General features: G+C 46.8%; 2 protein-coding genes across 3 annotated transcripts; both read left to right on the forward strand.

Annotated features, from left to right (window-relative positions):
* On the forward strand, positions 1 to 5,633 carry LOC121571480 (probable thiopurine S-methyltransferase). 2 transcript variants are annotated; one of them, XM_041882963.2, is made up of 9 exons: positions 1 to 87; positions 1,066 to 1,182; positions 1,337 to 1,429; positions 3,758 to 3,890; positions 4,323 to 4,375; positions 4,470 to 4,544; positions 4,656 to 4,741; positions 4,865 to 4,909; positions 5,064 to 5,633. In XM_041882963.2, exons 2-9 carry the CDS (start codon positions 1,085 to 1,087, stop codon positions 5,180 to 5,182), a joined length of 702 nt encoding a protein of 233 aa, XP_041738897.1. In that variant the 5' UTR covers positions 1 to 87; positions 1,066 to 1,084; the 3' UTR covers positions 5,183 to 5,633. The 2 variants fall into 2 exon arrangements, with proteins under 2 accessions (XP_041738897.1, XP_041738895.1); XM_041882961.2 differs by having other exon boundaries at positions 21 to 171.
* Positions 5,634 to 5,903: 270 nt separating this feature from the next.
* LOC121571481 (probable thiopurine S-methyltransferase) lies at positions 5,904 to 9,591 on the forward strand. The gene is made up of 8 exons (XM_041882964.2): positions 5,904 to 6,179; positions 6,347 to 6,439; positions 6,571 to 6,703; positions 6,833 to 6,885; positions 6,982 to 7,056; positions 7,153 to 7,238; positions 7,370 to 7,414; positions 9,221 to 9,591. The coding sequence occupies exons 1-8, from the start codon at positions 6,085 to 6,087 to the stop codon at positions 9,340 to 9,342; spliced, it is 702 nt and encodes a 233-aa protein (XP_041738898.1). The 5' UTR covers positions 5,904 to 6,084; the 3' UTR covers positions 9,343 to 9,591.
* Positions 9,592 to 22,781: the final 13,190 nt, after the last annotated feature.

Consider the following 22,781-nt stretch of genomic DNA (forward strand, 5'->3'; position numbering starts at 1 on the left):
ACAAAGGCTCCTCCCACACCAGAAGTGTAACTCATTGGCTGTGTCTTGGTGAAGAACACATAAAAAGATATCAACCTTTTTGAGAAGGTATGCTACGACTGTGAACATGTTTTACAAGTCGAATTCAGTTTTGTTCGTCAGTTTAATGTTTATGCTTGGCGGGAAGCAGAGGTAAGTTGATACATTGTGTCAAATTAGGAATTGACTTTGAGAGACTACGCACGGCAACCTGTTTTCAATACACACTACTAAAGTAGCTAATGCAGTCGATATCATTTGTTGCTCTATTTACAGGCATACTAGTTGCGCCTATTGTTAAAGAACTTGCATAACACAATCGTAATTTGCATAACACAATCCACTCATTCATTTCTAAATATCTACAGCAAGATTATGCAAATCATTATCTGGTGATAGGTGTTACAAGCTAAACTGACTCACATAGGGGGAGGTTATCTTACAAAACACATGCTGTTGTATTTATGATAAAGTTGCCTGTGAAATTATGGTTTTATCCTGAATGATAGCTGTTCTTTGGATCATGTTTAGGCCACTGTGTCAAATGAGGCAATTCTGCTCATGAAGAGGCCTACACTGGTCTTTGACACATCACAATATATTTTTTTGCTGATCTGCATATGATTGACCAATACTAGGTCAGTCTGGAGTCTGTACTACTCCATGTCCCTTTACTAGTGCCATTCACTTTAGGGACAATATCTCAACAGACTGACCCAAACAATTGACAAATTACCCTAATCATTGGTAGGCATACAAAGAGCCCTTTTATATGAAAAGCCCAAAGTCTTCATACCTTATCTGTAGTTTTTGACTCAAAATGCACACCACATGCCTCTCACGTGTAATGATCATGAGTCACAATGACATGGCGAAATTCCATACAATTAGCCTGGCACAGTCCATATTGACTGCTTTGATGTACGTGTCTGTGTGCGTGCATAGAATACCACCCGTGAACTCCCGCTCTGGATCATTTCAGTTGTGTGAAAGAGGTCATAATATCACCTATTCTCTCTCTTTGTTCCCCTTGCTGACCAACTGTAGTTGGTGTCAGACAAACAAAATGTTGTCAGCCCAGGCGGATAGAGTGATGGCCCTGGGAGAGTGGGAGGAACGATGGCGGGAAGAGCGAACAGGCTGGCACCGACCCCACGTAAACAAGTAAGGATCTCTTTTACTTACCTTAAAATGACATGGATTAAAGAGTGAATTTATGGTTATATTAAATAGATGTTTGTTTAACATGTCTCTGCCAGCATGTTATTCCTAGGCCCATAAGGTAAACTTCATATGACGAATTTGATTATATTTATAGAATGCTGGAGACTAATATTGAGAAAGTTCTCGATGGACGGAATGGAGTTAAGTTCTTCTTCCCTCTATGTGGGAAAGCTCTGGACATGAAATGGTAAGTGATGTGCATTACAAACAAACTTGTGTGCTCAATTCATGTACATTAACTAGTGAAAGTCACAGTTAATTAATTAACATTAGGGATGCACCGATATTACATTTTTGGCCGATACCGATATCCGATATGTTCCTTGCCAAAAGACCCGATACTGATAACCGATATTTAAAATTGTAGCTGCCTTTTAAGCATTCTAGTAAAGTTAAATAGTTGAAACAGTGTCATATGTTCCTTTTACAAGTTATTAAACAATGTCATAAACTGCTATAAATGGCACAACTTAAACTTTTCAAATGTGCTCAACTGACTTGACTAGTAAAATGCGAGCAAATTTACAACACAGCATCTCATCTTTCATTTAGGAAATGTAAAAAAGGAAGAAAAAAAAGAACAAAATTGCTTTGTTTTAAATTAAATGAATATCATGAATAAACAACAGAAAAGCCATTGGGCTTAGTCCATTTTTTCCAGTGACTCTAGATGGCTGGGTTACAATATGACTGCCCATTTACAATTTTAACATTTGGGAGAGGTTAGTTAATTTAATACAACATATTGCATTATTCTTGCATTCCAAAGGATCATTAGGCATAAATCAACATTGGCAAAAGTTGGCAGAAGAAGTAACAGAAAATGAAAATACATCACGTCTCTCTCACAGAGAAACACACACACACAAACAAACACACTATTACCAGTATGTCCCCATTACCAGTAAAACATAATTAAACCTATTTATTTCACTTACTTGCTGTGCTGTTTCGTTGTTCAGTCGTTCCATTCTCAACCAGGATTTCATCATACATGTCAAGCAGTGAAGTTTCAGCTCTGTCTGTCTGTGGCCTCTTCTGTCGTGGGTCCTCTTCCTCGGTACGCACTGTCACTGTGTCCGTTTCCATCTTGTCCCGCTGTGTCTGTAACATTTAACGTAAACCCTGTTTCTTGTCTGCATCAAAGTAGCGGTCCTTGTACCTAGCATCGAGCATGGTGGCGACACAGTAAAAAGGCTCTGAGAGAATGCCACCGAATCGCTTGTTCACAGCCTCTAGTAGAGTACTTTTGCAAGTTTTAACCCCACGGTCTGTGTCGGCAGTTTTGTTGAGCAGGCGTTTCAATGCCATGACAGAGGGTATCACCTCTGCTGCAGATGCAGTTGATGAGCTCATTTCTCGAGTCAGTTGTTCGAATGGAGCTAGGAGTAAGTCCCCTGTAGCTCAGTTGGTAGAGCATGGCGCTTGCAACGCCAGGGTGGTGGGTTCGTTTCCCACGGGGGGCCAGTATGAAAATGTATGCACTCACTAACTGTAAGTCGCTCTGGATAAGAGCGTCTGCTAAATGACTAAAATGTAAATGAGTGTGTTCATGTTTTCAATGAGAGTCCACTGGTTTGTACTGATTGTTGCAGGTAACTCATAGTCGGCTGCATACACGCCAAGCACTCGTTTTTGTTCCAGCAGCCTCTCCATGTAAAAAGTACTGTTCCATCTGGTGGAAACGTCTTGCTTAAGCCTTTTCATTTTCACTCCAAGCTGCTCCTGGATTGCTTGCAGGCGGCTGTATGCTAGCTGTGAGTGTTTAAAATGACCCGCTATCTTCCTACCTGTTGCCACTGTGTCAGATATGCTGTGTTGGGCCAAAACACCTTTGTTCACAGCCAGTTGCAGCGTCTACTTGGTAGTGTGTACCGGTGGTCGAGGTGCTCGACCAGTCGGCGAAAGCCAACATCATCCACAACAGAGAACGGTTGATTGTCAAGGGCAATGAATTCCATTACCTTGGCGTTAATGGATTTCACCTTTGAGTTGTCTGGCTGAAATTTTCTTACTCTTTCAAATGACTGCTCGACTTGAACTTGTTTAGTTGTTGGAAATGTGCACTTAGTTTTTTTTCTGCTATTGTGCTAAGTAGTCGCTGAACATTTTGTGGGTGATGCACTTTCAAATGAGTAATTAGGTTTGTGGTATTGAAATATTTCACTTTCTCCCCTCCTTGGGAAATAATAGCAGCACAAACGTTGCATATGGACTTTTTGTTATCTTCCTTTGAAACTTCAGAATAGATCCACAGCAGACATTGTGGGCTAGGTTAGGAATGCTGTGTAGCGCTGTATTTTTCGTGGCGTCATCTACCTACGTTATACAGGTATGCACGTCAGCTTTGACATCGGTTTTGCACATCGGCGTTAAACTATACATAGAGCCGATGTTGGCATTTTTAGTTAATATCAGCCGATTCCGATATGCTTACCGATGTATCGTGCATCCCTAATTAACATCCATAAATTACCTTTGACCTTACTGTCTTTTACCATGTGTTCGATTCCAGGCTGGCTGATATGGGCCATTCTGTTGTAGGGGTGGAGATTGCAGAGAAGGCCATCAAGCAGTTCTTTGAGGAGAATAACATGACTTACAGTGAAGAGACAGTTTCTGCATTACCTGGAGCTAAGGTTTACAAGGTACTGTGTATCAGAGAGCTGCTAGGTTGGCTGCTATGATGCTACATGGAGAAATATGCGGAAGACAAGATGTTACAAGGTGTTGGAGAATTTCTTTCAGCAGCGGTGGCAGTGTGGTGGGGGGGGAGAGAGATGAGGTCTGGATGGGGTCTTCCTGGGGCATAGATCTATGCATAAAAACAAAACAAAATTGCAGTGGCGGCATCAAGGGGAACAAAGAATTATTACCCTAGAGGTCCAAAGTCTTGGATTTTATTTATACCAGCTACTAATCCAGGTTGGCTAATGATTGGTGTTTGTGGAATGAGTTTATATAATTATTTTAAGACTGTGCTACCAATATGTGCAGTTATGATTCAATAGAGAAAGAGCTAAAAGAGTTAACGTTGCAGTGCGGTTAACTTGTGTGATTCATATGCTTTTCTTCCACAGAGCTCAGAGAGAAATATCTCCTTGTACCATTGTGATCTATTCAATTTCTCCAGGTAAGAGTCTAAACTATCAATACATTTTCTCCTCTGACTGGGTCAGAAGGAGGAGGCCATTTACAGTATGACATCCTCTCACTTTGTATAACAGTGCCATCGAGGGTCAGTTTGGAGGGATTTGGGACAGAGGCTCCTTGGTGGCCATCAACCCACGGGACAGACAAAAGTAAGACCACATGAACTTCACTTTCCTCTGAAGGTCAACATGAGAACAGAGCATGACATGATGGAAGAGTCTTTGGCTAATGGCAAACTCTGTCTCTTCTGTATGTAACAGGTATGCTGCTCTGATCAGATCATTAATGGACAAGGACTGCCGATACCTCTTGGACACTTTGCTCTACAACCCAGAAGTATACAAAGGTAACAACTTTTCCCGAGCTAGCATTGTAGCTAATGATGATATGCTATTTCTATTAGATAGCAGAGTACTTTCATGTCACTTTAAGTACATCAGAGTTCAAATGAATCCCCCTTTTTCTTTAGGTCCTCCATTTTTTGTGCCCGATGAGCAAGTGCAAAGTCTATTTGGTGAGTTATTTTCTGCCGGAGATTGTCTCTGTGATTGTAGTTCTGTCAGTATTGGATTTTTCAGATTAAACTACATAGAAATAAATGTGATACGTACATGTTTGGGGAGGATTTAGAGATTAGTTTCGATGTGTGATTGTGTTTTTAATTCCAGGGAAGAGCTGTGATATAGAGTTGCTGCAGTCCGTGGATGCCCTCACAGACAGAGAGAAGGCTTGGGGCATGGACTTCTTCACAGAGAAAGTGCATCTCATCACTCTAAAGACCAACTGAGGAACATTTCATCAACCAACTCTTATTTAGGTTTCAAATATTGACATATTGAAAATACTCTCAATTTTTACATTTACATTTAAGTCATTTAGCAGACGCTCTTATCCAGAGCGACTTACAAATTGATGGCTTGTGTTCAGCTTTTTAGTGACACGATGTAACTTGAATTGGGTGATTCATTTTTACTCATGCTGGAATTAAGAAATACATTACATTTTTTAATGACTGAAATTTCAATAAATACTTTAAAAATATAAATAAAACCATGTTCTTTACTCATTAGTAAACACAGTATTGTAAAAGTCAGACATTTCCAGACTTGTAACATAACTGATCCAGGATTTAGTTTTTGTTTAGGGAAAAATAATTGTATAAACGGTTTATAAATCTGTTTACCTGAATGGATTAGTAGTAGATACAATATGCTGTAATAAAGAGTGAGTAGCCATTTTGTATTGCCCCTATATGGGATCAGTAGTAAATGAATAATTTGAAATACAATTTAAATAACTGCTGAGACAGCTGGTTCAGCCGATTTCCCTCTGGCAAAATCATGTTTGACTACAGGCGTAGAGGCACATTATATATGTTGGCTACATATACTTCTCTATTCTTGAATTCGTCATGCATACAGCTACTTCTGACTTATGTCAATGGTACTATCATCCAGCTTCACACATGCAATATTTGATTTGTCACTATGAATGAAGAAATTATATTTTATGGGTTAATGGCCTCTGGATTACTTGTTCTTTGCTTATAGCTGCCTGTATGTGTTTGGCTGGATAGTGCAACCTATCAGCAGTAAAGTTTCAGTTCGGCAGTGTGATTGGGTCTGGCATTCCACCCATTTCCTCTGTTGTTATTCTCTTGCTGTCTGAGCGTGTGGAAGGTATTACGGAATGGAAGCTCAGGCTGATAGAGTGAGGACTCTGGGAGAATGGGAGCAAGGTTGGAAAGAGGGAGAGATTGGCTTTCACCAGTACTGCGTGCACAAGTAAATACCTTATTGTCTACTGAATCTCTTCTGTAGTTCTCAAAGAATGACAGACTGTGACTTTAAAAGATGTCTGTCATCTGAATAGGCCTATTGTGTGAAATGACCGAGATGCCGTTCACTGCCTTTTTCAGTGGTACAACATTGCTCCTTTTCTTATGTAATAGGATGTTGGAGAGCTATATTGACAAGGTTCTCTGTGGACGGAAGAGAATCCGTTTTTTCTTCCCTCTATGTGGGAAAGCTGTTGATATGAAATGGTAGGTTGTGGAAATTTAAAAAACAACATGATATTACATTTCTATAACCATAGACATTTTTTGTTTTGTATTTTAATTTGGCAAGAACTTGTACATACCTGAATGATATTTTCCTACCTGTTGATACGCAGGCTTGCAGATATGGGACACTCAGTTGTTGGTGTGGATATAGCTGAGATGGGTATCAGGCAGTTCTTTGAAGATCAGAAGTTGATCTACAGTGAAGAAGTGGTCCCAGCAATACCTGGTGCCAAGGTTTACAAGGTATGAAGAAGACCATGCACTTCAGTTAGCATCCTGATGGGCAATCTCTTGCGTGTCCATCCTTCCATGTAATCCTTTTGTGGATCATATTGATTATGCTTTCACTGAAAATGTGGCTTTCTTGCACAGAGTTCAGATGGAAAGATATCCTTGTACCAGTGTGACCTATACAAATTCTCCAGGTAAAGATAATTTGAACAGTAACCCATTTCCCCACATTTCTTATGTTAAAGGGTTACATTAAAGTTTTCTAAAACTATGAATGTTTGTTTTTTAAGTGCCATTGAGGGTCAGTTTGGAGGGATTTGGGACAGAGGCTCCTTGGTGGCCATCAACCCACGGGACAGAGAAAAGTAAGACCACATGAAATGGACTTCTCTCTGAGATTCAACAAGAAAGCACAGATTGTTTTGACACAAATTCTGTCTGTTGTTTACTGTATGTAACAGGTATGCAGCACTGATCATGTCGTTAATGGACAAGGACTGCCAATACCTCTTGGACACTTTTTTATACAATCCTGAATTGTTCAAAGGTAAGATATTCCCTGAAATAACAACCCATTTGTTCTAGATGCATGTGAGTAACATATTGTTTCAAACATACAGTAGAGTATGCATGTAGGTTATTAACCTTCCATTGTCATTCTTTAACACCTCTCTATAGGTCCTCCATTTAATGTGCCTGATGTGGAGGTAAACAGACTTTTCGGTGAGTTTTATTAATACAATTACGTTTGTCATTGATAATACCTTTATTACTAGTACTGCCTTTTTTATACCTGTCATTGAACTGAATTTGATATTTAACACAAAAACCAATTGAATGAAATACAGTGGGGGAAAAAAGTATTTAGTCAGCCACCAATTGTGCAAGTTCTCCCACTTAAAAAGATGAGAGAGGCCTGTCATTTTCATCATAGGTACACGTCAACTATGACAGACAAAATGAGGAAAAAAAATCCAGAAAATCACATTGTAGGATTTTAAATGAATTTATTTGCAAATTATGGTGGAAAATAAGTATTTGGTCACCTACAAACAAGCAAGATTTCTGGCTCTCACAGACCTGTAACTTTTTCTTTAAGAGGCTCCTCTGTCCTCCACTCGTTATCTGTAGTAATGGCACCTGTTTGAACTTGTTATCAGTATAAAAGACACCTGTCCACAACCTCAAACAGTCACACTCCAAACTCCACTATGGCCAAGACCAAAGAGCTGTCAAAGGACACCAGAAACAAAATTGTAGACCTGCACCAGGCTGGGAAGACTGAATCTGCAATAGGTAAGCAGCTTGGTTTGAAGAAATCAACTGTGGGAGCAATTATTAGGAAATGGAAGACATACAAGACCACTGATAATCTCCCTCGATCTGGGGCTCCACGCAAGATCTCACCCTGTGGGGTCAAAATGATCACAAGAACGGTGAGCAAAAATCCCAGAACCACACGGGGGGACCTAGTGAATGACCTGCAGAGAGCTGGGACCAAAGTAACAAAGCCTACCATCAGTAACACACTACGCCGTCAGGGACTCAAATCCTGCAGTGCAAGACGTGTCCCCCTGCTTAAGCCAGTACATGTCCAGGCCCGTCTGAAGTTTGCTAGAGTGCATTTGGATGATCCAGAAGAGGATTGGGAGAATGTCATATGGTCAGATGAAACCAAAATAGAACTTTTTGGTAAAAACTCAACTCGTCGTGTTTGGAGGACAAAGAATACTGAGTTGCATCCAAAGAACACCATACCTACTGTGAAGCATGGGGGTGGAAACATCATGCTTTGGGGCTGTTTTTTCTGCAAAGGGACCAGGACGACTGATCCGTGTAAAGGAAATAATGAATGGGGCCATGTATCGTGAGATTTTGAGTGAAAACCTCCTTCCATCAGCAAGGGCATTGAAGATGAAACGTGGCTGGGTCTTTCAGCATGACAATGATCCCAAACACACCGCCCGGGCAACGAAGGAGTGGCTTCGTAAGAAGCATTTCAAGGTCCTGGAGTGGCCTAGCCAGTCTCCAGATCTCAACCCCATAGAAAATCTTTGGAGGGAGTTGAAAGTCTGTGTTGCCCAGCGACAGCCCCAAAACATCACTGCTCTAGAGGAGATCTGCATGGAGGAATGGGCCAAAATACCAGCAACAGTGTGTGAAAACCTTGTGAAGACTTACAGAAAACGTTTGACCTGTGTCATTGCCAACAAAGGGTATATAACAAAGTATTGAGAAACTTTTGTTATTGACCAAATACTTATTTTCCACCATAATTTGCAAATAAATTCATTAAAAATCCTACAATGTGATTTTCTGGAAATTTTTTCCTCATTTTGTCTGTCATAGTTGACGTGTGCCTATGATGAAAATTACAGGCCTCTCTCATCTTTTTAAGTGGGAGAACTTGCACAATTGGTGGCTGACTAAATACTTTTTTTCCCCACTGTATAAGAAGATATTATATTGTATGAGAGAATTGTGGTAAGGTAGTTTTATGATATTCATTTTCTTTTGTATGTATTCCAGGGAGGAGTTGTGATATTGAGTTTATACAATCTTCGGATGCTCTCCCAGACGTGAAGGATAAGGAATGGGGCTTGGACGTCTTCATAGAGAGAGTTCATCTCCTCACCCCAAAGGCCTCATAAACATGATTTCATGGGCTTCTCTGAGACTACAGGGAGAGATATCTGAGAGAAATAGTGCATTGAAAATGATTGTCAGGATATTTGGTGTTCTGTGAAGGTTAGATATTGTTATTAGCGTTGTTGACAGCTTGGAAATGACCTACCTAATGTCAAAATATGCAAAGTCAATTCTTTCATATGGGAAATTTACTGAATTTGCAGTGTTTTTGAAATGTCTGACATAAAAAAAAATATATATATATATACCAATGTGCCTTTGCTTTTTATTATTTGTATAATAGATATTTTGTCCTATTGAAAATGTTTCTCTACAATGAAAGCAAGGAACTTGCATTTGATACTCCATAGCAATTGTTATAATGATTCTGACCTGTCATGAAATGCATTGGCTCCTCATTGTAAACTACGGCATTGTATTCTGCACTTTTCTTTTTTCACGTGCTGTCACGTTCTGCTCCCCACTAGACCCGATTTGCTGTTGCCTAGATACTAGGGGTGCGTTCGTAAATTCACTCTGGCTGTATACTCGGATTTCAGAGCACTCTCGTCTGAGTGTAACAGAGCGCAGAATAACTGATGAATTTATGAACACTCAACACCCGTTGAATATGGCCGGTGGCATTAAACGTCTGCAAAAAAGCGTAATTAAATTGTTGCCAGCAGCACAGTTACAGTCAACGCTCAGTGCAGTCAACGCTCAGTCAACGCTCAGGACAACATGGAAACAGCCTAACCAGCACTGCTAGGGAGAGAAAATGGTCAGAGTGAGGTGTTCTCTCATTTGTGTCTGGAAGTAGCTAGCCAACGTTAGCCAGTTAGCTTGGGTGCTTGACTGCCGTTGTGACCTTTTGGCTTTGCATAACTCCTCGGCCAGAGCGTCCAGGTGTGCGCTCTGAACGCTCCGAATTTACTAACTGACAATCTGACAACGATATTAATTTACGAACGCCCAGAACGCACCCTGAGCGCATTCTGGCACTCCAGGTTTATTTTGAATTTACCAACAAAGGTATCAGACAGCTATAGCAGTAGCAAATGTTGCAATATTTTCTGGAGTGAATTTTGTGCAAATGTTTTTGCACTATTATTTGGGGGTGTATATACATGTATTTTATTATTATCTAATTAACCTATCAATGAGTACGGCAGGTCAGTCACAATGCAGCCATTTTGGCTCTGCAGGGCAAGGAGGGGAAGGGACAAGGGTGAAGGGAATAGATACTAATTTGGTTGTTAAGAAGATGCTTAGATCCAATGCGATTGGCAGTTAAAGCCTATATTCAGAATAATCTATGTACGTAGATTATACACAACATCTAATACATCCAGAAATTGTGTGTAGTGGCCAAACCTCCATGCACAAAACATTTCACCTACTGCGGTATCACTTTAAGTGCTTTGTTTATACAGGAGACATGTCATTGACCTACAAAGAGGCAGTTCTATGAGGTTAGTACCAAACACCACAGAGTGGTGATTTGACCTTTGAGACTGTATATTCCAGAGGAGGTACTGCTTTGACAGGCAGTACTGTTTAACCAGAGGTGGTGGTATAGTGTATCAGGGTTATTATAGGGTAACTTAGCACCCTGTATATCTGCATCTAGTACCAGAATAGCTCTTATGACCTTAGTAAATGTCTTTTGAAAACAAGGAATGATGATGTGACACAGACCCAGACTGTGTTTTACTAGCACCTTGAATTAAGCTGGCTGGCTGACTGGCATACGTAACATGTATACACGTATGACTTTGGATAAAATCATCTGTTAATGGCATATATTATTATTAATATATATTATGATCCTATGTCTTTTTCATACCTCTGATATTGAACTCTGCATTGTTGAGGAAGAGCTTGTAAGTAAGCATTTCACTGTATGGTTTACACCCGTTGTATTCTGTCATGTCACAAATAAACTTTGACTTGATTTGGCTGGCTGTGTTGCGTCGGGTGATTTAGAAGGAGTCAGGCTGTCACAAAGCTGATGTGGATGCGGTGTAGGAGTCAGGCGCAGGACACAGAAGCTCAGTCAAAACGACTTTACTAGTTCACCACGACAATGCAAAAATAACGGGCCTCGAACACAGGAGGCGAGCGATTACGCAAACAGTGCGTAAATACACTAACAACAAAATACAATGTACACCAACGGACAGGCGGACAACAACACACAACTGCAAACAAAACCAAAGGAAACGTATAGGTGACATAATCAATACATAAGACGAAACAGGTGCACCAACAAGACAAAACCAAACAAACATAGAGAACATCAAGCGGTAGTAGCTAGTACTCCGGGGACGACGAACGCCGAAGCCTGCCCGAACAAGGAGGAGGAGCAGTCTCGGCGGAATTCGTGACAGTACCCCCTCCTTGACGCGCGGCTCCAGCCGTGCGCTGACCCCGGCCTCGGGGACGGCCAGGAGGACGTGGAGCAGGGCGCGTAGGATGACTACGGTGGAACTCAGTCGGGAGGGATGGATCTAAAACGTCCCTCCTAGGCACCCAGCACCGTTCCTCCGGACCGTACCCCTCCCACTCCACGAGATATTGTAGACCCCCCATCCGACGTCTCGAATCCACGATGGACCGGACTGAGTACGCCGGAGCCCCCTCGATGTCCAGTGGGGGCGGGGGAGTCTCTCTTATCTCACTGTCCTGGAGTGGACCAGCTACCACCGGCCTGAGGAGAGACACATGGAACGAGGGGTTAATGTGATAATCATTAGGCAGTTGTAACTTGTAGCATACCTCGTTCAGTCTCCTCAGGACTTTAAATGGCCCCACAAACCGCCGACCCAGCTTCCGGCAGGGCAGGCGAAGGGGCAGGTTTCGAGTCGAGAGCCAGACTCGATCTCCAGGTGCGTATACTGGACCCTCACTGCGGTGGAGATCGGCGCTCGCCTTCTGCCGACGGATGGCCTGCTGCAGATGGACGTCTGCAGCGTTCCACGTCTCCTCCGAGCGCCGAAACCACTCATCCACCGCAGGAGCCTCGATCTGGCTCTGATGCCATGGTGCCAGAACCGGCTGATACCCTAACACACACTGGAAAGGGGTCAGGTTAGTAGAGGAGTGGCGAAGAGAGTTCTGAGCCATCTCTGCCCAGGGGATATACCCCGACCACTCCTCCTGCCGGCCCTGGCAATATGATCTCAGAAACCTACCCACATCCTGGTTCACTCTCTCCACCTGCCCATTACTCTCAGGGTGGAACCCTGAAGTAAGGCTAACCGAGACCCCCAAACGTTCCATGAACGCCCTCCAGACTCTAGAGGTGAATTGGGGACCCCGATCAGACACTATATCCTCGGGAACCCCGTAGTGCCGGAAGACGTGGGTAAACAAAGCCTCAGCAGTCTGTAGGGCATTAGGGAGACCCGGCATTGGGATGAGACGACAGGCCTTAGAGAACCGATCCACAACGACCAGAATAGTGGTATTCCCCTGAGAGGGGGGAAGGTCCGTTACAAAGTCCACCGAGAGGTGAGACCACGACCGTTGTGGAACGGGCAGGGGTTGTAACTTCCCCCTGGGCAGGTGTCTAGGCGCCTTACACTGTGCGCACACCGAGCAGGAGGAGACATAAACCCTCACGTCCCTAGCCAATGTTGGCCACCAGTACTTAACACTAAGGCAGTGCACTGTCCGGCCAATACCTGGATGTCCAGAGGAGGGTGAAGTATGAGCCCAATAAATTTGACGATCGCGGACCTCGAGCGGCACGTACGTCCGACCCACTGGACACTCTGGGGGAGTAGGGTCGGTGCGTAACGGCCGCTCAATTTCCGCTTCGACCTCCCATACCACCGGTGCCACCAGACAAGACTCCGGCAGTATGGGAGTGGGCTCAATGGACCTCTCCTCTGTGTCATACCGCCTGGACAGGTCGTCTGCCTTACCGTTCTGGGACCCTGGGATGTAGGTTATCTTAAACACGAACCGGGTCAGAAACATGTTCCACCTAGCCTGACGAGGGTTCAATCTCCTAGCGGCCCGGATGTACTCCAGGTTACGGTGATCAGTCAGAATGAGAAAAGGGTGTTGAGCCCCCTCAAGCCAATGCCTCCACACTTTTAGAGCTTGAACCACGGCTAACAGCTCCCTGTCCCCTACGTCATAATTCTGTTCCGCCGGGCTGAGCGTTGCGACAGCACTGCCCCAATACCGGCCTCTGACGCGTCCACCTCTACCTGGAACGGTAAAGCGGGGTCCGGATGCGCCAGCACCGGAGCCGAAGTGAACAGGTCCTTCAGTTTACCAAACGCCCTGTCCGCTTCAGCCGACCACTGCAAACGCACCGGGCCCCCCTTCAACAGGGAAGTGATGGGAGCTGCTACCTGTCCAAAACCCCGGATAAACCTCCGGTAGTAATTAGCAAAACCCAAAAACCGCTGCACCTCTTTAACGGTGGTTGGAGTCTGCCAATTACGCACGGCTGACACACGGTCAACCTCCATCTTCACCCCTGACGCGGACAACCGATGACCCAAGAAGGAGATGGACTCCTGGAAAAACAGACATTTCTCTGCCTTGACATACAAGTCATGCTCCAACAGCCTACCCAACACTCGGCGCACCAGGGCTACATGCTCGGCTCGTGTAGAAGAGTACACTAGGATGTCGTCAATGTACACTACCACACCCTGCCCATGCAGGTCCCGGAAGATCTCATCCACAAAGGATTGGAAGACCGAAGGAGCATTCATTAACCCGTATGGCATGACGAGATACTCATAATGACCCGAGGTGGTACTAAATGCTGTCTTCCATTCATCTCCCTCCCTAATGCGCACCAAGTTGTAGGTGCTCCTGAGGTCCAGTTTTGTGAAGAAACGCGCTCCGCGCAATGATTCAGTCATAGTCGCAATCAGAGGAAGAGGGTAACTGTATTTAACAGTGATCTGATTGAGACTACGGTAATCAATACACGGGCGCAACCCTCCATCCTTCTTCTTCACAAAAAAGAAACTCGAGGACGCAGGGGAAGTGGAGGACCGTATGTATCCTTGTCTCAGGGACTCAGCTATGTATGTCTCCATAGCCGCCGTCTCCTCTTGAGACAGAGGATACACATGGCTCCGCGGGAGTGCCGCACCTGTCTGGAGGTTTATCGCACAATCTCCCTGTCTATGAGGTGGCAATCGCGTCGCCCTCGTCTTGCTGAACACGAGTGCCAAATCCTCATACTCAGGGGGAATGTGCATTGCGGGCACTTGGTTCGGACTCTCCACCGTGGTCGCCCCAACGGAAACACCTAAACATCGCCCAACACACTGGTCAGACCATTCCTTGAGAGCCCTCTGTTGCCACTAAATGGTGGGGTCATGGGTGATTAACCAAGGAATCCCAAGCACCACGGGATACACAGGAGAGTCAATCAGGTACAACTGAATGATCTCATCATGACCCCCCTGCGTCTTCATCTTTAGTGGCGCTGTGACCTCCCTAATCAACCCAGATCCCAACGGACGGCTCTCGTCGAACGTCCTCACGCAGGCTACACCGATAGTGGTCGATGAGGGCCCTCTCATTCCACCCCGCATCTGCCGCTAGAGTCCGGAAGTCCAGGGCGAACTCCTGTGCGCTCCTCGTCCCTAGTCGGAGGTGGAACAGACGCTCCCCCGCCGCTTTACCCTCAGGAGGGTGATCGAAAACAGCCCTGAAGCGGCGGGAGAACTCCGCTTAGCTGATGGTGGCGTCTATTCCCCTCCATTCGGCGTTGGCCCACTCCAACGCCTTGCCGGGGAGACAGGAGATGAGGGCGGAAACGCTCTCGTATCCCGAGGGCGCCGGGTGTATGGTGGCCAGGTAGAGTTCCACCTGAAGGAGGAACCCCTGACACCCGGCTGCGGTGCCATCATACGCCCTCAGGAGCGAGAGCCGAATCCCACGGGACTCCGGAGCTGGTATGGTGGGGCTGGCCGATGGTGGTGGTAAGGTAGGAGGAGGTGTGGGCACGCCTCCCCTTTCCCATCGGCGCAGGGTGTTCATCACCTCCTGCATGGCGGAGCCGAGTTGCTGGATCCTGGCGTCCTGGCAGCTGACCCAATCCTCCAACGACTATGTCGCCGCCGCTGCTCCTGCTGACTCCATAGGGTGGGTGTGTTGTTCTGTCACAAAGCTGATGTGGATGCGGTGTAGGAGTCAGGCGCAGGACACAGAAGCTCAGTCAAAACGACTTTACTTGTTCACCACGACAATGCAAAAATAACGGGCCTCGAACACAGGAGGCGAGCGATTACGCAAACAGTGCGTAAATACACTAACAACAAAATACAATGTACACCAACGGACAGGCGGACAACAACACACAACTGCAAACGAAACCAAAGGAAACTTATAGGTGACATAATCAATACATAAGACGAAACAGGTGCACCAACAAGACAAAACCAAACAAACATAGAGAACATTAAGCGGTAGTAGCTAGTACTCTGGGGACGACGAACGCCGAAGCCTGCCCGAACAAGGAGGAGGAGCAGTCTCGGCGGAATTCGTGACACAGGCGCAGGATGGTAAATCACAGAATACAGTGGGGAAAAAAAGTATTTAGTCAGCCACCAATTGTGCAAGTTCTCCCACTTAAAAAGATGAGAGAGGCATGTAATTTTCATCATAGGTACACGTCAACTATGAAAGACAAATTGAGAATTTTTTTTCCAGAAAATCACATTGCTGGATTTTTTATGAATTTATTTGCAAATTATGGTGGAAAATAAGTATTTGGTCACCTACAAACAAGCAAGATTTCTGGCTCTCACAGACCTGTAACTTCTTCTTTAAGAGGCTCACCTGTCCTCCACTCGTTACCTGTATTAATGGCACCTGTTTGAACTTGTTATCAGTATAAAAGACACCTGTCCACAACCTCAAACAGTCACACTCCAAACTCCACTATGGCCAAGACCAAAGAGCTGTCAAAGGACACCAGAAACAAAATTGTAGAACTGCACCAGGCTGGGAAGACTGAATCTGCAATAGGTAAGCAGCTTGGTTTGAAGAAATCAACTGTGGGAGCAATTATTAGGAAATGGAAGACATACAAGACCACTGATAATCTCCCTCGATCTGGGGCTCCACGCAAGATCTCACCCCGTGGGGTCAAAATGATCACAAGAACGGTGAGCAAAAATCCCAGAACCACACGGGGGGACCTAGTGAATGACCTGCAGAGAGCTGGGACCAAAGTAACAAAGCCTACCATCAGTAACACACTACGCCGCCAGGGACTCAAATCCTGCAGTGCCCCCTGCTTAAGCCAGTACATGTCCAGGCCCGTCTGAAGTTTGCTAGAGTGCATTTGGATGATCCAGAAGAGGATTGGGAGAATGTCATATGGTCAGATGAAACCAAAATAGAACTTTTTGGTAAAAACTCAACTCGTCGTGTTTGGAGGACAAAGAATGCTGAGTTGCATCCAAAGAACACCATAGCTACTGTGAAGCATGGGGGTGGAAACATCATGCTTTGGGGCAGTTTTTCTGCAAAGGGACCAGGACGACTGATCCGTGTAAAGGAAAGAATGAATGGGGCCATGTATCGTGAGATTTTGAGTGAAAACCTCCTTCCATCAGCAAGGGCATTGAAGATGAAACGTGGCTGGGTCATTCAGCATGACAATGATCCCAAACACACCGCCTGGGCAACGAAGGAGTGGCTTCGTAAGAAGCATTTGAAGGTCCTGGAGTGGCCTAGCCAGTCTCCAGATCTCAACCCCATAGAAAATCTTTGGAGGGAGTTGAAAATCCGTGTTGCCCAGCGACAGCCCATGAAAAATCCTACAATGTGATTTTCTGGATTTTTTTTCTCAATTTGTCTGTCATAGTTGACGTGTACCTATGATGAAAATTACAGGCCTCTCTCATCTTTTTAAGTGGGAGAACTTGCACAATTGGTGGCTGACTAAATACTTTTTTCCCCACTGTAAATGGTTTATTCCGTAAGAACAGCGTTTCGCAGCAATGCGTAAAACACCAGTGCGGAAATACGGCGCACTGGAGAACAAGGCACACGGGTGAATATCCCGGCGATACAAAACAATATATCTCCACCGAGCTATGGTAACCACAATAAACAATCACACACAAAGACATGGGGGGGCAGAGGGAATACTTATGCAGGTACTAATGAGGGGATATGAACCAGGTGTGTGTGATAAACAAGACAAAACAAATGGAATGATGCGATGAGGAGCGGCAGTGTCTAGAAGGCCGGTGACGACGAACGCCGAAGCCTGCCCGAACAAGGAGAGGAGGCAGCTTCGGAGGAAGTCGTGACAGTACCCCCCCCCCCACCCCCTTGATGCGCAGCTCCAGCAGTGCGCCGACACCGGCCTTGAGGACGGCCAGGAGGATGGCAATGGTGGAAATCCCGCAACAGGGAGGGATCGAGGACATCCCTCACCGGGACCCAGCACCGCTCCTCTGGACCCTACCCCTCCCATTCCATGAGATACTGAAGGACCCCCACCCAACGCCTCAAATTCAGGATGGAATGGACGGAGAACGCCGGGGCCCCCTCGATGTCCAGAGGTCAGGCTGACCGAGACCCCCAGACGTTCCATGAACGCCTTCCAGACCCTGGACGTAAACTGGGGACCCCGGTCAGACACTATGTCCTCTGGCACCCTGTAGTGCCGGAAGACGTGAGTAAACAGGGCTTCCGCAGTTTGCAGGGCCGTGGGGAGACCGGGCAGAGGAAGGAGGCGGCAGGCTTTTGAAAAGCGGTCCACAACGACCAGGATGGTGGTGTTACCCTGAGAGAGGGGAAGATCAGTGAGGAAGTCAATTTACAAGTGGGACCATGGCCGTTGTGGAACTGGCAAGGGTTGTAACTTACCCGCTGGGAGGTGCCTAGGTGCCTTACTCTAGGCGCACACCGAGCAGGAGGAGACATATACCCTCACGTCCTTAGCCAAGGTAGGCCACCAGTACTTCCGTCAGGCTGCTCACTGTACGGCCGATACCTGGGTGACCAGAGGAGGGGGACGTGTGTGCCCAATAGATCAGACGATCACGGACAAGAGAAGGTACCTACCGCAGCCCAGCTGGCCACTGAGGTGGAGATGGCTCTGTGGTAACGCCCGCTCAATGTCCGTGTCCATCGCCCACACTACCGGCGCCACAATGCAGGAGGCCGGGTGTATGTTGGTGTTGTCTATGGGCCTCTCCTCTGTGTCGTACAGCCGTGACAGTGCGTCTGCCTTCATCTTCTTTGTGCCTGGTATGTATGGCAGCGTGAAATCAAACCAGGTGAAGAACAAGGCCCACCTGGCCTGGTGAGGGTTCAGTCTCCTCGCTGCCCGGATGTACTCCAGGTTACGGTGGTCAGTCCAGACGAGGAAAGGGGGTTTCACCCCCTCGAGCCAGTGCCTCCACACCGTCAGGGCTCTGACAAAAGCCAACAGCTCCTGATCTCCAACGTCGTAGTTCTGCTCCGCCGGGCTGAGCTTCTTCGAGAAGAAGGCACAGGGGCGGAGCTTGGGTGGCGTGCCAAAGCGTTGGGAAAGGACAGTGCCTATCCCTACCTCGGACATATCCACCTCCACTACGAACGGTAATGATGGATCGGGATGGGCCAGTAGCTGGGCTGAGGTGAACAGAGCCCTCAGGTTACTGAAAGCCCTGTTAGCCTCAGCAGACCAGCGGAGCTGGGACGGCCCACCCTTCAACAGAGAGGTGATGGGAGCTGCGATCTTGCCAAAGCCCCGGATAAACCTCCGATAGTAGTTGGCAAAGCAAATAAAGCGCTGCACCTCTTTTACCGTCGTTGGAGTTGGCCAATTACCCACCGCTGAAATTAGGTCTCCCTCCATCTCCACACCTGAGGTGGTGATGTGGTATCCGAGGAAGGAGATGGACTGTTGGAAGAACAGACACTTTTCTGCCTTGGCATATAGGTAATTCTCCAACAGTCGGCCCAGCACTTTGTGAACCAGGGACACATGCTTGGTGCGCGTGGCGGAATACATCAGAATGTCATCGATGTAGACCACAACACCGCGACCCAGCATGTCCCAAAACACCTCGTTCACAAAGGACTGGAAGACTGATGGAGCATTCATCAACCAGTACGGCATCACCAGGCATCATAATGCCCGGTGGAGGACTGAGCACGCCCCCATTCTCATCGAAGGGGCTGTAGAGGAACAGGTTGAGAGCTTCAAGTTCCTTGGTGTCCACATCACCAACGAACTATCATGGTCCAAACACACCAAGACAGTCGTGAAGAGGGCACGACAAAGCCTATTCCCCCCCAGGAGACTGAAAAGATTTGGCATGGGTCCTCAGAAACCCAAATAGTTATACAGCTGCACCATCGAGAGTATCCTGACTGGTTGCATCACCGCCTGGTATGGCAACTGCTCGGCCTCCGACCGCAAGGCACTACAAAGGGTAGTGCGTACGGCCCAGTACATCACTGGGGCCAAGCTTCCTGCCATCCAGGACCTCTATACCAGGCGGTGTCAGAGGAAGGCCCTCAAAAATGTCAAAGACTCCAGCCACCCTAGTCATAGACTGTTCTCTCTGCTACCGCACGGAAAGCGGTACCGGAGCACCAAGTCTAGGTCCAAAAGGCTTCCCAACAGCTTCTACCCCCAAGCCATAAGACTCCTGAACAGCTAATCATGGCTACCCAGACTATTTGCACTGCCTTTTTTTCTCAACACATTTTTGTTGTTGTTGTTTTATTTAACTTTTTTATAAAAAAATAAATGCATTGTTGGTTAAGGGCTGTAAGTAAGCATTTCACGGTAATGTCTACACCTGTTGTATTCGGCGCATGTGGCAAATAAAAATTGATTTGATTTGATTTGTGCTGAATGCTGTCTTCCACTCGTCCCCTTCCCGAACATGCACCAGGTTGTATGCACTCCGGAGATCTAATTTCGTGTAGAAGCGCGCCCCATGCATTGATTCGATAACAGAGGAGATGAGGGGTGGTGGGTAACTATAGCGAATGGTGGTTTGATTAAGTGCCTGGTAATCAATGCAAGGGCGCAGACCTCCGTCTTTCTTCTTCACGAAAAAGAAATTTGAGGAGGCGGGTGAAGTGGAGGGACGTATGAACCCCTGGCGCAGGGACTCGGAGATGTATGTCTCCATAGCCTCCGTTTCAGCCTGCGACAGGGGATATACATGACTCCTGGGAGGCACAGTGTCTACCCAGAGGTTTATCGCGCAATCCCCTGCCCGATGGTGTGGTAATTTGGTCGCCTGCGTTTTGGAGAACGCGTGCGCCAAATCGAGGTATTTGTGGGGAATGCGCACGGTGGAGGTAGTGTCTGGACTTTCCACCGTGGTTGCACCAACGGAAACAGCTAGACACCTACCCTGACACTCTCGCGATCACCCCGTGAGAACCCTCTGCGGCCATGAAAAGGTGGGGTTGTGTAGTGCGAGCCAGGGAAGACCCAACAGAACAGGGAAATCAGGGGACTCAATAATATAGAAGGTGACTTGCACCCTATTGGTCTCCTGCATAATCATCGTGACTGGTGCTGTAACTTCCCTAACAAAACCTGACCCTAATGTTCGACTGTCAAGTGCTTTGATGGGCAATGGAATGGGTAGGGGAACCAATGTAATACAGAGACTATTAGCTAAAGATCTGTCCATAAAGTTCCCAGCTGCGCTTGAATCGACCAGCACCTTACACTGGGGAACTACCTGGTAATCAGGGAAGTTGACGTGTATAGAGCAATGCGCAGCAGAGGGCTCTGAACGAGTGTGGGTGTGCGCTACCTGGGGTGATGCGAGAGTGCCCTGCCTGCCGCCTCCAGACCCGGAAGAACCCTGACGACAGCGTGCAGTAGAATGTCCTCTCTTGCCACAAGAGTGACACTGGAGCTGTCATCCTCCGTTCTCCTGGATCGCTGCACCACCCAGCTCCATCGGAAAGTAATCCGGGTTGAAGGCCCCTTCCAGGACGTCCTCTTGAAGCTAGCAGGTTGTCCAACCTGATGGCCATGTCCACCAGCTGGTCGAAAGTCAACGTGGTATCCCGGCAGGCTAGTTCCCTTCGGACATCCTCTCGCAGGCTGCACCGGAAGTGGTTGATGAGGGCCCACTCGTTCCACCTGGACCCAGCCGCTAGAGTTCTAAACTCCAGGGCAAAGTCCTGCGTGGTCCTCGTCCCCTGCCTCAGGTGGACCAGCCGCTCGCCCGCCTCTCTTCCTTCGGGGGGGCGTGATCGAAGACTGCCCGGAAGAGGCGAGTGAACGCCCCGTAGTTGTCCAACGCATCTCTTCCTTCACTCCAGACCGCGTTGGCCCACACCAGGGCTTTCCCCGAGAGGCAGGAGACGAGGGCGGACACCTTCTCCCGCTCAAATGGAGCCGGGCTGATGGTCGAAAAATAGAGGTCCAGCTGCGGAATCCAGTCGTACTCCCTCGGTCGTAATAGGTGAATACCTCTGGGCGCTGGGGTGTGGGTGGCTGGATCCGGTCGCTCAGCTGGTCCCGAAGGGTCGGGTCCTCTCCTCTCCAGGCGTTGGACGACCTGGAGAACCCGATCTATCGCTTCTCCCAAGCTGGCTATCATGTTGGAGTGCTCCCGGACCCACTCCACAACTCCTGCTGACTCCATGATTCAGGTGTGTGATTCTGTGGCGTCGGGTGATTTAGAAGGAGTCAGGCGCAGGAGGGTAAATCACAGAATAAATGGTTTATTCCATAAGAACAGCGGTTCGCAGCAATGCGTAAAACACTCCAGTGCGGAAATACGGCGCACTGGAGAACAACAAGGCACACGGGTGAATATCCCGGCGATACAAATCAATATATCTCCACCGAGCTATGACTGGCTGACTGCCTGAATGCCTGAATGAATGGATGGATAACTGTACTTTTGTGTCCTGAAGATGGTGCCGACAGCAGTAAACATAAACTAGCTACATCAATCCAACTGTAGCATTTAATCTGTGTTTTTCTTCATTGATTCTTTCATTTGTGTAACCTTTACCTTTACTTTACCTGGCTATCTGCTCTATCTGTCCCAGTGTATTTGTTATTAGAATTACATGCGCTGGTATTTTAATATCATTTATTTTCTCCTGGCTTAAGGAAATTCTACAGTATGATTTTGTCCTCCCACTGTAGGATTGCCCCTACTGACCCCTCACTCTTATGCCCAAATCCAAATAAATTCATAGTGCCTAGGCCCTAGGGAATAAGCGCCAGTTTGGAATTGGTCCTCAGTCTTCTGCTTCTCGTCCTCTGACCTTTGACACTTGACCCCAGGAAGTCCTAGCGTCATCCGGCCCTGAGTAAGATCATGACCCAGCACTCCCCAGTCATGGTGTCCCTGCTGCCGTATCCGCGGGAGGAGGCTCCTCACCTGTTCCACCACAACAGACCCAGGAAGCATAGCCAGGCCAAGCTGTGTAACCCATAGACCCTGATGGAGGAGCTCAAAGAGAAGCTGGCCTCTGT

The sequence above is a fragment of the Coregonus clupeaformis genome, chromosome 8 (genome assembly GCF_020615455.1).
Source record: "Coregonus clupeaformis isolate EN_2021a chromosome 8, ASM2061545v1, whole genome shotgun sequence".
Lineage (NCBI taxonomy): Eukaryota > Metazoa > Chordata > Actinopteri > Salmoniformes > Salmonidae > Coregonus > Coregonus clupeaformis.

Bases quoted from the DNA above. Each gene is read 5' to 3' on its own strand.
- LOC121571481 (XM_041882964.2), top strand. From the start codon at position 6,085: ATGGAAGCTCAGGCTGATAGAGTGAGGACTCTGGGAGAATGGGAGCAA. The intron at 6,886-6,981 runs GTAAAGATAATT...TTGTTTTTTAAG, and splicing joins GACCTATACAAATTCTCCAG to TGCCATTGAGGGTCAGTTTG. The intron at 7,057-7,152 runs GTAAGACCACAT...TGTATGTAACAG, and splicing joins AACCCACGGGACAGAGAAAA to GTATGCAGCACTGATCATGT.
- LOC121571480 (XM_041882961.2), top strand. From the start codon at position 107: ATGTTTTACAAGTCGAATTCAGTTTTGTTCGTCAGTTTAATGTTTATG. The intron at 172-1,065 runs GTAAGTTGATAC...GACCAACTGTAG, and splicing joins ATGCTTGGCGGGAAGCAGAG to TTGGTGTCAGACAAACAAAA. The intron at 4,910-5,063 runs GTGAGTTATTTT...TTTTAATTCCAG, and splicing joins GCAAGTGCAAAGTCTATTTG to GGAAGAGCTGTGATATAGAG.